This window comes from Leptinotarsa decemlineata, unplaced genomic scaffold, assembly GCF_025532065.1.
Source record: "Leptinotarsa decemlineata unplaced genomic scaffold, Ldec_3_MD MMD2_P_RNA_scaffold_14, whole genome shotgun sequence".
Lineage (NCBI taxonomy): Eukaryota > Metazoa > Arthropoda > Insecta > Coleoptera > Chrysomelidae > Leptinotarsa > Leptinotarsa decemlineata.
Window position 1 is genome coordinate 3552505 of NW_027412528.1, and position 16769 is coordinate 3569273.

Consider the following 16769-nt stretch of genomic DNA (forward strand, 5'->3'; position numbering starts at 1 on the left):
AATTGATACTATCTTGAAAACGAGTGATGAAAATTATGAAAACAAATGATACAAAAGAATGTGTCATTCACTTACTTTTCTCTATTGAAGATAGACAACTGAAATGACTTTAGTTCAAACATATACTTAGTCAAACCAACAAATCCCACACACCAACCCTCCTCAAGCCTAAAATGAGGTATAGTAGGTTAATCACCATGACTTTACTATCGATACTATTGCATTTTACTTACCTTTCTTGAAGACTGAATTAATGCAACTCTCCTGTTTGAAGATCCAAAATCAAACTATTCGCTGTACTGCAAATTGGACAACCCCAAATTATAAATGGTGCACTGAACGTGAGAGAATTATACTTTGATAATAACACCAATACACCATGTATTACACACGCGAACTTGCCACGTCAACCGCCATGTTAAATCAAATGTCGAATTTAACGCAAAGGTACCAAGCATTAAGGGACAGCCGCTTCCACAGAGCTCATTCGACTGTCGCGCGCTACACTTCAAAACACCAATGAGAAACATTTCTCTGTTTCCAGGATTTTTCGCTTTGTAATTGAATAATTTCAAATACAAAAAGACAAATAGGATGAGAATTAACCAATTTATTTGATGCAATTGGTTCATTTAATGGCCCATTCAAATTTTTTTGTCGTTTCCAATAGTTGCTGTTGGAACAATTCACCCAGAATCTTTGCGTTGAGTTCAAAAATTGGTTAACACTATCAGGATTATATACATTAGGTTATGCATTCGATTAAGATCTTCAAATAATTTTGTTTTTAATAATATTGAATTATTTGAATACGTTATTATAAGATAATAGAATATTCCAAAATATACCATGGGGATATATTCTAAGAATATACCATATGGTATATTCGATCGACAATATTCTTAGAATATTCAAGAAAGAATAATCCATTTATAGACATTCTATGCACATTCTTTCGGGAATAATCTTGCCATATTCATTCAAGCATATTCTATGAATATTCTAAAGGCATGTATATATTCCAAGAATATTCTATGAATATTTGGAATATATACGTTCGTTTTATGACATACAGGGAATATTCCATGAATATCTGGTGCTGTGTGGGAAGCTGCTGGAAAATGATTCCATGAAAATCAAAATAAATAGATAAGTACTTTTTGATCACTTCCATATTGATTCCAATTTAAGGCATTTCAGGTTAGCGCACCAAATTTCTGCTACCGCAGTTGTCGTTTGATTGGTCAAACTACCAACCCTGACAAAAAAACTTGGCAAGTTGACTTGGGTGTCACACCAATAGGTGGTTCCACTTATGTTTCGCTTGCGTTTACCCAGCTATTCTTATCAAGTACTTTCTTGGTTTTTCTCATTTTGTCTTCAATCGAGGAACACCTGCCCTGTACTGACGATGTCCAATAGGCTGAAACAGCTATCTACCGGTGGTTCTTAAATTGAAAAATTGAAATCAATATGGGAGTGATCAAAAAGTACTTATCTATTTATTTTGATTTTCATGGAATATATATATATATATCGTCTTGAAATTAATTTTACATCTACTAGTCAGTAAAACCCTATCTTCTGCTAAATCGAGTTGGATTTCAAATCCCTGACTCTTTCGTGCTTTCTGCCTGTGATATAGGCTTAGTTAGAACTCTGAGAGGTGCGTTGCACGGTCTTCGTGGGTTTCCTCACCTCTTCTTCCGTTTCTTCTCTAGTTTCTAGTCCTTTTTCGACTAGCTCGTAAATCTCAATGATATCTGCCCTACTATAGGCCAGAATCATGTTCGCCAGTTCCTCCATACTGGCCATATCTATTTTGGTATTTAAACTTTCACCGCGTTGAACAGTTCGCTCACCAATATAAATGGTGAATCGCAACTCACCTGTTCGGTCTCGCTGGAGAAATTCGACGACAGCACTTCTGCACTTCGCAGAGAATCAACTAACACGAGTTGACTGTCTTCTCTGTGCATACACTTCGTTTTCACTTCACAATAACCTCAAATCACTTTCGCACTCGCACTAACATGAATGTGACTCGACGATGATAATGACTCGACTACTCGACTACAAGTCAGGTAAATCTGATAACTAAAAATATTATTTCAACAAGCTATTAGGTACTGGTCCACCATTGCTATTTATAATATTATTATGTTTACTCATTTCTTAACTTGTCTAACTAATCTCAATAAACTGAAGTATATGGAATGATTTTGTTGCAAAACATGATAGGCGATTGCTGATTATTTTGGTCTTCCATATTTCAGGTGTGCTAGGTGTTCTTTTATCTTATTTCAATAGATCTTTTGGTATGTCCATAATATTCTGCATCGCAGTCCTTGCATTCAATTTCGTGAATTCCATACTCTTTCGTATTTTCGACTTTGTCCTTTGGGTTTTCTAATAGGTTCTGTAGTGTATGGCTTGTTTCAAGTACCACCTTCATACCTAGTTCCTTGAAAATCTTTCCGAAGTTCTTCGTGTATTGGTGGTATGGAACTGAGATATATTTATCTTGGTTTTCGTCGTTTCTAAAAGTCAAAATTTCGTTCATTCTCAACCTAAACTTTTTCTTCCTTATGATATTATCACCTACAACTTTCAAAAACGACGAAAACCAAGATAATTATATCACAGTTCCATATCACGAAGAGCTTTGACTAGATATGAAGGTAGTATTTGAAACAAGTCATACACTACAGAGCCTTCTAGGAAATCTAAAGGACAAAGTCGAGAATATGGCAAAGTCTGGAATTAACGAAATTGAAATTAAGGACTGCGATGCAAAATATCATGAATAGACAGAAAGATCTTCCAAAATGAGATATAACAAACACTTAGCACACCTTAAATATGGAAGATCAGAAAAATCAACAGTAACCAATCATGGTTTGCAACAAAACCGTTCCATAGACTTAAGATTCGTTAGACAAGTTAACAACAGGCATCTAGATGTCTATGAGAGCTTACAAATGAGTTAACAATTATATTATGAATAACGACAGTTTACCATATATCTTGTTGAAATAAAATTTTCAGTTATTAAATTTACCTGACTAGTAGATAATTGTTGTGAAATTTATTTCACAACAATTATTTCACATTTATTTCTCTAGCAGAGATATCTATGGTAAAAATAAGGAAAACATTGTATGTAGATTTAGTTTAAATTTTCTCTTGAAGATGATCACTTGGTGATTGAAACACGTGTAGAGGTATTAAAAAACGGTTTGGTGTTGGGATAGAACTCCAGTAATATTTATTACTACACCAAAGGTTTCAAACAGTACATCATAACTGAATGATTTTGAAGTTACCGGAATTTTTGTTGACATTCAGAATACTTTTACTCATTGTAATTGTGAAGGGTGAATGTTTCAACCGTTTCAAAAGTGAAATTACGAAAATGTATTGATCTATAGTAGAACTGAATGAGATGAATCTTCAATATCAGTTTTTGTTTTTCAAGAATACTAGAATTGAATAATGAAATTCGAACAACCTCAATCCTATATAAAAGTTGTTGATAATTAATATTGATATTTGAATAGTAACTCATGAAATGGTGTGGGTATTGGGAATTCGAGCAAAATATAAATTCAATTCATGATTCCTTTCTTTTTTTGGGTGTTTGAGCATGATCTTATGCTTTTTTGGGTTTCGATATTTTTTCTGTCACCCCGCTGAATTTTGTAGTATTTAATTGGGTATTTGTTTTAGGATCTTCGAAATTTTTCAGTATCTGGATTTCATCCAGTTCCATTATGTCTTCAGGGTATAATAAGAGTGGCTGGGCTGAGGTGGCTAGGGTGCTATTGCACTTTTCCTCTTCTTGTTAAGCTTCTTGTAATTTTTGTAGTCAGAATGTTTTATATTCTATTACCGTTCTGCTTCTGTTGGAGGAGAAATTCTTTCAATAAACGATATCCGCTCCGGAATAGAAATGGTTCAAATAAAAGTATGCAGTGATATTTCGTGCAATTAATGTCTTCTAACAGGGCTAGTTCACGATCTCCTGGATACGTGTGGCATATCTCTATTTCTAGTACTGTTATTCAACAAACATGGAGAAATTTCAAATAGTTCATGATGAACTCTTCAGTTGTGATATTTTTTTGAAATATTACGTAACTCATTCTGCATTATTTGATTATTCTTCATTTTGCTCGACTGTTGCTCAGTAAGACTATTTTCAAATAATATATGAGAAAAAATGGCAAATACTTCACATAAGTTTAACACAATGTTACTTTACTGGTTGAGTGAATTTGAAAAGCTTCAGATTCTCCTTTGATTCATAATATTTTTCTTCAATTTGTAGGCAGGCCTCTAGATTCCATAATTAACTGCCTTGTATCAGTGACACCAACCTTTTCACCCTCGTAGATCAAAACTAAATGAAAGTATCAGACATGTGATGGCAGTGGAGTGAAATTCAAAAATTTACTATATTATCTGAATTATCTGATGTGTAATTCATGGTACCTACATTCTTGAACTGCTGAAATTTTTATCATTTGATATCAAACTGAGTGAACATTTTTTCATTTCAGAGTAAAGAAAGATGAACAATGCAACTTGTACTATGAAGATCTATTGCAGTTTCTTGACAGAACAAATTGTCCGATGCCAGACGTCCCACCAGTTAATGTTAAGGTGAACTTTTAACACATAAATGCTTTACATATACGTGAAAAATGATGAATAATTATTGAAACAAAAAATAATATCCAAATTCAGTCAATTCCCCTTGGATGGTGACTCAGCTCAAGATAAGTCACGAGATGTTGCCAAGTGCTAGAAAATGACTGATATAGGTGGAATGATTACTAAATCGAATTGAAGTATATGTGTTGCAAGTTGAATTCGATCTTGGTGGGGTAGCTTAGACTAAAATGATTTGTTTTCCCGCTAAATAAACCTCACTCTTTTCGAATTATTGACGCCATGCTTTCAACTCGTTGAATTACATAAAATACGGTCTGAAAGTGATTGGAAAAAGTCCACTATGATTATAATCTCAAAGTAAACACTGCTTCTAAATAACGTCAACTTGTTTGCTGAAATGCACGTCGTTGAGAAGAGTGCTGCAGATGTAATTCTTGAAAGACTTGCTTGTTCTGTATTTACCCCAAAGCTTTGTTTAAATTTTTAAGAATCATGCCTCAGTTAAAAAACAAGTTAGAATAATGCATACCTTGAAATAATTCAACATATTTTTGATACACATGTTTCTTTCTTTGGGATACTATACTAAACAAAAACACTATTTTTCGACGCACGTTAACGCTTACCAAGTTAGTATAATCAGGTTTTTATGAATACCTACTGAATTGTTACGTTGTCAGAGTTTTAATCTTCCTCTTTGAAGATGATCACTTGGTGATCGAAACACGTGTCGGAGTGTTGAAAATAACGATTTGGTGTTGGGAAAAAACTCCAGTAATATTCACGTTCAAAATAGTTTTATTTATGGAGGTCATCAGATGAGGTTCAAATTTTTTTCCAGTACTGTGTTGGTACATCATCATAATTACTAATTTATATGTCAGAGAATACCTGTTATGCATCTACTATTTACCTGGTTTTTATTTCTGATTATCATATGAGAGAGTGAACTACAGGCTATTTGGAATGTGACTTTTATTGTTGTTCATTGATCTCATTTTACGTTTTTGAATTTCTGAATTTTCAAACTTTTGAAAGTGTTGACCAACACATATTTTTTTTTCACTCACCCTATCTTTCGCGATACACCTGAAGTTATGAAAACCACTTCTATGTTTAATTTCTCAAAAATTTCAACCAATCCATTGGTGAGAATTTTTGAGGAACCTTTGCAAAATGAATGGGTTATATGAGGAATTGGTGGAAGAGTACTCCAACTCACACAAATTTGTATGTGACAGAATTGCTATTTCTACAAGTAGCATGAGGAGATTTGTTGAAAGCAGGAAAAATGTCAGTTTACTTTCCACAAATCATTTTCGGCACAGATTGGACTGAGTCAACAGATCCCCAAATACAGAAGTTCACATAAGAAATTGGAAATAATGAAAAAATACCAATTCTGGGTGTACTCGTTATAAGATATGCCGATAAATGTTAGAATCTGATGTATAAAGGAAGATATGGCATATAGAGACTGGAGACACGTTCTCTCCAAGCAAAGAAAGATGTGGAGAATACTCTCTAAAGGACATTTTTTTTTGAAGAGGACTCAATATTTTATACTGTTTTTTTGGGTTTATAACCTTTCACAATATGAAAGAAGCGAGTGTGATTTAGACCGCAGAACTGAAGTAAAACTTCTTATATATATATACCCTATATATATATATATATATATATATATATATATATATATATATATATATATATATATATATATATATAGGGTAATAATTTGAAAACTTACAATGGCTATATCTGAACAACCAAATAAAATATAAGAAATCACTGAGAAGAACCTACCCTCTCGCCCCCAGCCACCCTAACTTCATTTTCTTGAATAGCAACCCCTACTTGACTTGTAATACCTTATCTAAAAGGTCTCAAGCAATGGTATCCTCTACAAAGCTACATTCGGTATAGTGCCTTTTGATTTATTGAATGAAACACTTTTTATTTAAATTATGATTTTATTTTCTATTAATAATTCAAAAAATGTTTAAAAACATTATTATTACCATCGAAGCACTGGTAATGAAGCACTTGAACATTTCACGCCTGTACTATTTATATTCATTTGTACCTAAAAAATTTGACTTAGTTGATGAGTAAAAGTAACAAGAAAATGATGTTCGAAATATTCGTTTCGTATTTAGGATGGAAAACGATACTCTTATTCGATTTTTGTTTCGATATGTTGCAGAACAGAATTGTTATCTGCAATAATGGTATACAACACAGCTGAATGTGTGGATATTATTTTTATCCATGGTAGAGAAGATCAGTGTTTGTTAAGAACAACTGAAGTATTTAACCAAAGACACCCGGAGAGAGTCACGTATACATTCGCCAACTGGTAACAAAATTTCAAGAAACTTGTGGTCACAAATAAAAAAGGGATAAAAAAAAATTACTTGATGAAGTAACGCGAATTGAACGACCACAGCATCAAAAATTCAATGGAACTCACAGACAGAATATCTACGACAAATGTCAGCCCGAACACTAAACTGTTCTCGTTCGACATAAAAAACATGTACTCCAACATACCAGTCAACAAAAGTATAAACATAATATCTGAGAAACTAAAACACCAGAACATAGACAAAACCTACATTAACCAAATGGAACACAGTCTAAATACAATACTTGATCAAAATTATTTCGAATCTGAAGGGAAAATTTATAAACAAACAGATGGACTAGCGATGGGATCCCCACTATCTAGCAATATATGCGAAATACACCTGCAAACCATAGATGAGAAAATCTTAACAATAATAAAAACACATGATGAAAAAGGAGAATAGTTCAGATACGTTGACGTACATATCACAAAACAATGGAATGAGAATAGAATAAATAAAAAAAGAAATTAACGAAATAAATACAAAACTATGTTTCGGCATTGAGGAAGAACACAACCCAAAACTTAACTACCTGGACATAACCATAGGATATAACCACAACAAAACACAACGATGGACAGCATTTACGTACGTAGGACACCAAACCAAAAAACTAACAAACATCTTCAAACCACTGAACATCAACATCACAACATACAAGTCGAACACGAAGATAACACAAAAAATAAACAACTATGAAAAAGAAGAAGACAAAGACCAAAACGGGATATACAGTATACAATGCTCGGACTGCAACAAATTCTATATCGGACAAACCAAGAAAAAACTGATCCAAAGGTACAATGAGCACAAAAAGGCATACATAAATCCAATAGTATATAAATCAAACCTCGCAACACACGCCATACAAAACAAACATAATTTCCCCCCACCAGAGAACATAAAACTCATAAAACAAGTCAACAAAGGAAACCGCATGGACATTTGGGAAAACTTGAACATCCATAAATTCAACAGTCATAAATTACTTATCGAGGAACAAGTACAAATCAAAACACAACAAGACCTCACATTCGATATATTAAGCAAAAACATACACATTCCTAGAGAAGATCTAACAAAAAGAAGAGTACCTGATGAAGGCAAATTCACCTAAAGTACCTGAAATACCTGAGTTGAGACGCTCTGACCGTATAAAGATTCATTTAAGTAAATACATGAATTGAAAAATATTCCAACCTCACTTCAATATTTTAACACAAGAACACTCAGTATTGAGAATTCCCTCTTTTAATATTTCAAGTTCATAGACATCGAAATTGATCCGATCACAGGATATGGAATATAAAACAATCTCCAAATACGCAAACTTGGCACAGATTGCATGCTGTGCATTTTACCTCAGTACAGTGACCGGATCAAAGTCGCAATGTCAGCGTATAATTCTTTATAAATATTGAGGGAGGTCAAGATCATGGATCAGAGTTAACAGACAACAGACAGTATTCAGTATTCATTTGAGTATCGATTAATCATCAGCAATGCAGCACATCTCCTTCTCTTCGATCCTGCTGGGTGGCAGTATAATGTGAGTTTTTGATTGTTTCAATGTATTATTTTTATTAACATTTGAGTTTGAGTTTATTTAAAGTATTTTTTCCGTTTCTTTCACAATAAACATTTAATTAAGTTTCAAATGAGTTCTTTCATCATTTTGGATGGATGAATGAATGGGTGAAACAGCGAATTGAAAATCCTCTCGTTAATAGCCAAGCGAGAACTGAGTTGCGACACGAAGCGAGAACTGAGTTGCGACACGTGGTGGAGGCGCCGGGATATTCCATACGTTTAGCCAATTCAACTGTACAGTTCCAAGCTGATGAAACAGATATTGGAAAATGTACCACTCATACTTTCGAAATTTACAGACAAGATATGAAAAAATTTGTCAAATTATTCTATTGGCAATCATAAGAAGCTGAATGAACAGATATTCTTTATGATTGCTCAACTTCAGTAATACTTTTCTTTCTAAGCTGATGAACAGTTATTAGAAAGTGTATTACTCATAATTTGAGGAGAAGGGAAACATGGAAAATTGACTGAAATAATAGGTTGTATTTGGATTTAAAAAAAATTGAAGCACAAGAACCAACTTATAACATATTCAAAACTAATCATCAAACTACCAAAAAAAAAACATTTATTTGAAGTATATTAAAAAGAAGGAAAAACTGTAATTTTACTGGATGAAACAGCCATTAAATTCTATCATTATTCTCAAACAAAAGAAAAATACACTTTTCAGCTAATTACCACAAAATATTATGAATACTTGAACAATCCAACTTTCTGTATCAGAAAATTAGTTTCGCAGGCCCATTATGAAGAATGAAGCCCCCGAGAACGAGAGAGGCGCCTCCACCACGTGTCGCAACTCAGTTCTCGCTTGGCTATTTACGAGAGGATTTTAATTTGCTGTTTCACCCATTCATTCATTCATCCAAAATAATGAAAGAACTCATTTGAAACTTAATTAAATGTTTATTGTAGAAGAAACGGAAAAAATACTTTAAATAAACTCAAACTCAAATGTTAATAAAAATAATACATTGAAACAATCAAAAACTTACATTATACTGCCACCCAGCAGGATCGAAGAGAAGAAGATGTGCTGAATTGGTGATGATTAATCGATACTCAAATGAATACTGAATACTGTTTGTTGTCTGTTAACTCTGATCCATGATCTTGACCTCCCTCAATATTTATAAAGAATTATACGCTGACATTGCGACTTTGATCCGACTGTACTGAGGTAAAATGCACAGCATGCAATCTGTGCCAAGTTTGCGTATTTGGAGATTGTTTTATATTCCATATCCTGTGATCGGATCAATTTCGATGTCTATGAACTTGAAATATTAAAAGAGGGAATTCTTAATACTGAGTGTTCTTGTGTTAAAATATTGAAGTGAGGTTGGAATATTTTTCAATTCATGTATTTACTTAAATGAATCTGAATTATTTCATGTTCATTTCCTATATTTGACAATATACAAAGATTTTATCGAGTGTGTATGATGTACAAATCAATATATATATATATATATATATATATATATATATATATATATATATATAAAATAAATAGATAAGTACTCTTTGATCATTCCCATATTGATTTCAATTTAAGAGCCACCGGTATACAGCTGTTTCAGCCTATTGGGCATCGTCAGTACCGGGCAGGCGGTCCTCGATTGAAGACAAAATGAGAAAAAACCAAGAAAGTACTTGATAAAAATAGCTGCGTAAACGCAAGCGAAACATAAGTGGAACCACCTATTGGTGTGACACCCAAGTCAACTTGCCAAGTTTTTATGTCAGTGTTGGTGGTTTGACCAATCAACCGACAACTGCGGTAGCAGAAATTTGGGAAGCTAACCTGAAATGCCATCGGAAAACGAATCCACATGTTTCTAGAAATGATATGAAATCTAGAAAGGTTAATGCAGTCAAGCTGCTGGAGAATAATTCCATGAAAATCAAAAAATAAATAGATAAGTACTCTTTGATCATTCCCATATTGATTTCAATTTAAGAGCCACCGGTATACAGCTGTTTCAGCCTATTGGGCATCGTCAGTACCGGGCAGGCGGTCCTCGATTGAAGACAAAATGAGAAAAAACCAAGAAAGTACTTGATAAAAATAGCTGCGTAAACGCAAGCGAAACATAAGTGGAACCACCTATTGGTGTGACACCCAAGTCAACTTGCCAAGTTTTTATGTCAGTGTTGGTGGTTTGACCAATCAACCGACAACTGCGGTAGCAGAAATTTGGGAAGCTAACCTGAAATGCCATCGGAAAACGAATCCACATGTTTCTAGAAATGATATGAAATCTAGAAAGGTTAATGCAGTCAAGCTGCTGGAAAATAATTCCATGAAAATCAAAAAATAAATAGATAAGTACTCTTTGATCATTCCCATATTGATTTCAATTTAAGAGCCACCGGTATACAGCTGTTTCAGCCTATTGGGCATCGTCAGTACCGGGCAGGCGGTCCTCGATTGAAGACAAAATGAGAAAAAACCAAGAAAGTACTTGATAAAAATAGCTGCGTAAACGCATTTTGTCTTCAATCGAGGACCGCCTGCCCGGTACTGACGATGCCCAATAGGCTGAAACAGCTGTATACCGGTGGCTCTTAAATTGAAATCAATATGGGAATGATCAAAGAGTACTTATCTATTTATTTTTTGATTTTCATGGAATTATTTTCCAGCAGCTTGACTGCATTAACCTTTCTAGATTTTATATATATATATATATATATATATATATATATATATATATATATATATATATATACAAATTTCAAACAGATTTTAAACAGATATATATATATATATATATATATATATATATATATATATATATATATATATATATATGTATATATATATATATATATATATATATATATATATATATATATATGTATATATATATATATATATATATATATATATATATATATATATATATATATATATATATATATTGCAAAATGCACAGTGGATCAACAGGGTCTCTCAGTCAAAAATCAAAACTCAGCTCTACTTTGCCAAGCTTTCGCTTCTAATGGGAAGCTTTTTCAGGGCAGTAAAAATGAGTTGAAAACAATAAACTGAACATATAAACTGACGGAGAAGGTTAAACATGTATAAGATTATTTTGACAAATGTCCAACCCAAAATATTCTTAGTAATGGCATTAGTAATGGCAAGACTAGGAGTCTTGAGGTTTCACCTATATAACTTTTTCCATAGGAACTATAGGTATATTATAATACAATTATAATTAGTTCGTATCAAAAGAGATCTCAATGTGTTGGTGGTTCTAAAAGTCGTTCTTACATTATACTTATAAACGATGCGTCTCAATTTCTCAGACAAACCGGGAACATAAAGTATGATGTTAGTTATGAGGTTGTGTATTGTTGTTGGATTTGTGGTGATTGTGGGATCTTAATATTGCTTAAACCAACTTCATTGAAAGCTCTTCCCACAAACGGCTCCGGATATGCGTTTTGCTCCAAAACTATTTTAATGGTAGTTAATTCCTCTTTCATATTGTGAACCGAATTACAAACTGTTTTTGCTCCATCATCAAACATCTAAATATACCTTTTTTGACGCTTGCGTGGTGATTACATTTTTAGTGGAGGTATCTGTTGGTATGAGTTTATTTCTATACAAACTCGTATCAATAGTATTCATCGATTTTTATTATCGTAACATGGAGGAGAGGAAGTTGAATTTAAATTTTTCTCCCTAATGTAAATTTCATCGTGGGTTCTTTTGAGCTCAAATAATTCAAGAAAACGTTGATATCATTTGGGTTATGGTTCCATACAGCGAACACATCTGTTTAAAGATCTCTTTGAAATCTGTTCTTCCGTTAATCAGCTGTCGCACCCCTACGAACGACAGCCCTCAGAAGTCGAAACTTGTGCGAGCTAAGGACTAATGAGGTGGTCTTACCTTTTAACGTGTGATTCCTAATACGGGTTGGACGATACCAAGTTAAAATCGATCGTCCAGCGTGGAGCTTGAACCAGCGGTTGATGAACAAGGCGGTCGATTTGAGTGAGTGAACAAAGCACCTACGTCGAACCCACCGGCTACCGTACGTCAGTCTCCTCAAAATGTTCCTTGTTACTCAGGATCGGTTGCCATTCCAAATTCCTGTTGATAAAAATCCTCGTTGAAATGGAAACTTTTATCGGTACATAATTTCAGAAGCTCTAAAATAGCTTCTTTATTCAGGTTTCATCAACCGGAACATTGGTGAACAAACTCTCAACATCGAAACCCACCAGGAAATTTTTGGTTGCGAATTTGTAATTAATCAAGTTTTTCAAAGAAATCAGAAGTATTTTTTATGTAACTGTTCTTATCTCCCGACAGAAGTTCCAAAATTTGGAGGGAACATTTTGCAAGTATGTGAGAATGTTTTTGTGTTTGGCTAAAGTTTGATATATCTTTCGTTCCACCGATTTTCTTGGATTTTCTTCTAGTTTTCATTGAACATTCATGGTTGTAACAGTGTAACGAAGTATACAATACAGATTCCACAGATGTGGAATGGGATCTATGAATGGTGATAAAGGTTACATTTCAAACAGCCAAACAAACAAAAATAATCAGAAATAGAAACCAGGTAAATATCAGTGACTAACAGGTAGTCAAACAAACTACTAACACATCACCTTCTGATAATGATAACTTGATTGTGGAAGCATAATCGGAAAAGATCATGTTTTCGTTCTTGTTTGGGGGAAGTATTCCGCCCCAGAACTTTTAATTGTTCATAACAAAGCATATATTGACTACTGAATGAAAAACTATATTTTTTTATAACATGAGAGCCTCTAATCTCAGTTGTATTCTACATATTTTCAGTACGACTTATGGTGGGGATCGGACAAAGACCCAGTACCTGGATCGTTAATCGACTGGTGTGCTTTCAATAGATACCTGGATCTTGAGTCAACCTTCAAAGAGGCAGTTGGAGAAGATACCGTCAATAACATTGAAAAATCTGTTTCTTCTTAACATATATTTTGTCAAACAAATAAATGTGTACATTTCAGTCATCGTCTTCTTTTGGTTCACAAGCCTTACAGGGGTCAGAGGGTAACTGACCTTCAAGATCAGCTTTTTTCTTTTTCTTGAATTTTGAAACGAGTAATCTCAATTGAGATATGGCCTTTCCAGGAGAGAGTTTCTGAAAAGTTGAAGTTGAATAAAAAAAAATTCTTAGAATGATAATCATAGAATTTGAGTTGAAGTCTGATTGGTATATCTTCATCAGGAAATATATGGTATCCAATAATACTAAAGTTACTTTTTATTATTTTCGTCATGTCAAAGATTAAGTGAATCACTTGCTTTTTAGGAAATTTTGAACATTTTAATTTCAATTGATTTTGTATCAGAAACAAATATGGCAATTATTGGAGTAATGAAAAGAATAATCATTATTATTATTATTATTATCATTTCACCTTAGTGTGCGCTGGTCAGGCCCTATCCCCCGAAGCCCCGATACATTCGGGAGGGCGCGCCAGCATTATCAACCAATGACCACTCCCCACACCGTGTGGTTCGTGATCATTGGGTCCGAGAATCATGTGCCCTGAGCAAGCGCAGTTAGCCAAGAATGACAGCCTTCTGCATCTGTGCGGCTAACATTTCTGCCTTAGTGCGGCAAGCCGGTATGATTTTAAGATTCGAGAGTAGAAAGGGTATCATTTCTCCAAGGACTCCAATAATTAGAACAACCATCTTGACAGAGTGGAGAGAAAATCTCGATATTTTATCCGTTTTTCCTCCTCTTATCGGACGACATTCGTCTCGCCAGGAGCTGAAAACTCCATGACAATTCACGTCTTGCTCTGGTGATCAAGAAGGACTACATCAGGCTTATTAGCTTGCATGAGCCTGAGGGTGGGGAACGAATAGTTTCAATAAATTCGGCACTTCTCCTTCCCCACAGTGAATTCAATATCCCCCGGAGCGTAGGGCAACACCGGTGTCTCGTCAATACCGTAAGAGTGCCGTAGATGGTAATATAGCACTCTTAGGGCCGCGTTTTGTCGATGGATATAGGCCGAGACCGCATATGTTGGACATGCTGATAGCAAGTGCATTAGGATATCGGGTGCCTCGCGTCAGGCTCTGCACCTTGTGTCAGGAACCTCTATACCCACCACGCGACTGCGGTAGACTAAGGTGTTGGAGACACCATCCTGGCAAGCCATGATGAACTCCTCAGTTTCCGACTTCAGCCCACTCGACCTGAGGAAAGCGAAAGTCAGGCGCTTTAATAAGCCAAGGTCTTCAATGATATTGATATGATCATGCATTGGCTTATCCTTGCCTTTTCGCAGAAGTGAGGTGATCTCTGCGGCTTTTATATGAGCTTTTTGCTGAACGGGTTCCAATTCGGTGACAGAGTTGGGGTCACCTTGTTCAGTGTTCTCTGAAGAGAAATTCTCCAATTCTTGCTCTCTCATAGTCACGGACCATGCAGAGAAGGAGGTCCGAACTCCTGACGACTTTACAGGCTATATCCAGTACCATTCTGTCATGTAGACACTCCAAACTCAAAAATCCACGGCCTCCCTGTTGTCGCTAGAAGTACAACCGTGGGACGGACGATTTGGGATGCAAACTACTATATAGATGCATCATTTTTCGGGTCTTCACGTCGAGTTGATACAGCTCCTCCCGAGTCCACTCCACTACTCCAAATGAGTAGACTAAGATTGGAACGACAAGCATATTTTTTGCAGCAACTGTGTTTTTCCCCGACAGTTTCGATGACCAGATCTGTCGAAGTTTGTGCTGATACTTGCCGCGGAGAGAGTTCTTCACTGTTGTTACCTCTTGTGAGTGGCGTTGTTCCACCCCGAGGTAAGTATACGTCTCTCTGGCATTCAGATGGTGTAGGATGCTTTATCTACGAGGTGTATATCCTCTCCGTAGTCCCCGCATCGTCCTCTTTTGAGATGGACCATTGCACATTTGTCTATCCCGAATTTCATACAGATAGCATGCGTGTACTCTTCCACCACCCTCAAGGACTGATGGAGATCCTTCTCTCCAGATGCATAAAGTTTAAGATCATCCATATAAAACAAATGGGTGGCCTTGTGCCTACGGTTTCCGGGTGTGCCACAGTTATACCCTCGAGTATTTCTGAGCGCAACGGATAATGGCAATAGTGAGATTTAGAAGAGAAGGGGACTGATGGAATTGCCCTGAAATACACCCCTTCTGAAAGTGACCCACCCTGTCTGGACTCTGGTTCGACCAGATGTTATGGTGAAGCGAGTTCGCCAGAGTGGTATCAGTTGTTCAATACATGTCGGTACCCGACAAAATAGTGAATTGTGAATTGAATTATGGTATTATTATTGTTATTATTATCCCAAGAAACTTTATGTTGTGAATAATTTGCAGATTGCTGTTCAAATGAAACACTTTTGAAAAAAATTTATGAGTGACACTCCAGCCCTAGCTGCATATGCAGCAGGAGATGAAGTTACCGCCATCTTCAAATAGGCGTCTTCTAGAGTTTTTTTCACCTCTTGAAGACGCCAAATTGGTTGATGGAACACACGTCGAGAAGAGTATTGCATTTCTGGTGATTGGGAAAAGTGCTTGTTTCACGCCAAATTTATATTTATACTCCAAACCATCTTGTATACTCATTATGAGTGAGAATTCTCACCTTGGGACAGCATTTTGTACAGTTATTGATTTGGTGACATCTGAAAACATTATAATAATTCGTCAATTTTGAAAGTCTCTCAGTGGTGCCAGTATCTCTTGAATCTTTGATCCACCTGTAGGCATTGAGTAATGCTGCGGGTCCTAAAAAGTCATTTGGAGCTTTGGAATGTCCATGCCACCAGTATTCTGGGCAGGAAGTTGAACAGCAAGCACAAAGAATGCATTCGGCATAACCTATCTGAAACACGAATATAATTTTTCAACCACTCACTGGAAATGAAAGCTATTGTAAAGAATAATTCGAGTAACATCATTTTGTCCCACATGAAAAAACTAGGAAAATCATTTTCAAAAATTTGTAATGATCGACATAATGTTTACTGTTTCTATATTTATACCAGGGCAAACTAATA

General features: G+C 35.1%; 2 protein-coding genes across 2 annotated transcripts in view; one reads left to right on the forward strand and one right to left on the reverse strand.

Annotated features, from left to right (window-relative positions):
* Positions 1 to 13708, forward strand: part of Efhc1.2 (EF-hand domain containing 1.2) — a 161738-nt gene extending 148030 nt beyond the window's left edge. The window contains exons 11-12 of the mRNA XM_074176876.1: positions 4563 to 4665; positions 13519 to 13708. Of these exons, the coding sequence (XP_074032977.1) occupies positions 4563 to 4665; positions 13519 to 13671 (256 nt within the window). The 3' untranslated portion in view covers positions 13672 to 13708. The remainder of the gene's footprint in view (positions 1 to 4562; positions 4666 to 13518) is intronic.
* The window catches only part of LOC111513771 (succinate dehydrogenase [ubiquinone] iron-sulfur subunit), a 62895-nt gene continuing 59786 nt past the window's right edge, over positions 13661 to 16769 (reverse strand). The window contains exons 4-5 of the mRNA XM_074176883.1: positions 16355 to 16594; positions 13661 to 13843 (exon numbers count right to left, since the gene is read on the reverse strand). Of these exons, the coding sequence (XP_074032984.1) occupies positions 13706 to 13843; positions 16355 to 16594 (378 nt within the window). The 3' untranslated portion in view covers positions 13661 to 13705. The remainder of the gene's footprint in view (positions 13844 to 16354; positions 16595 to 16769) is intronic.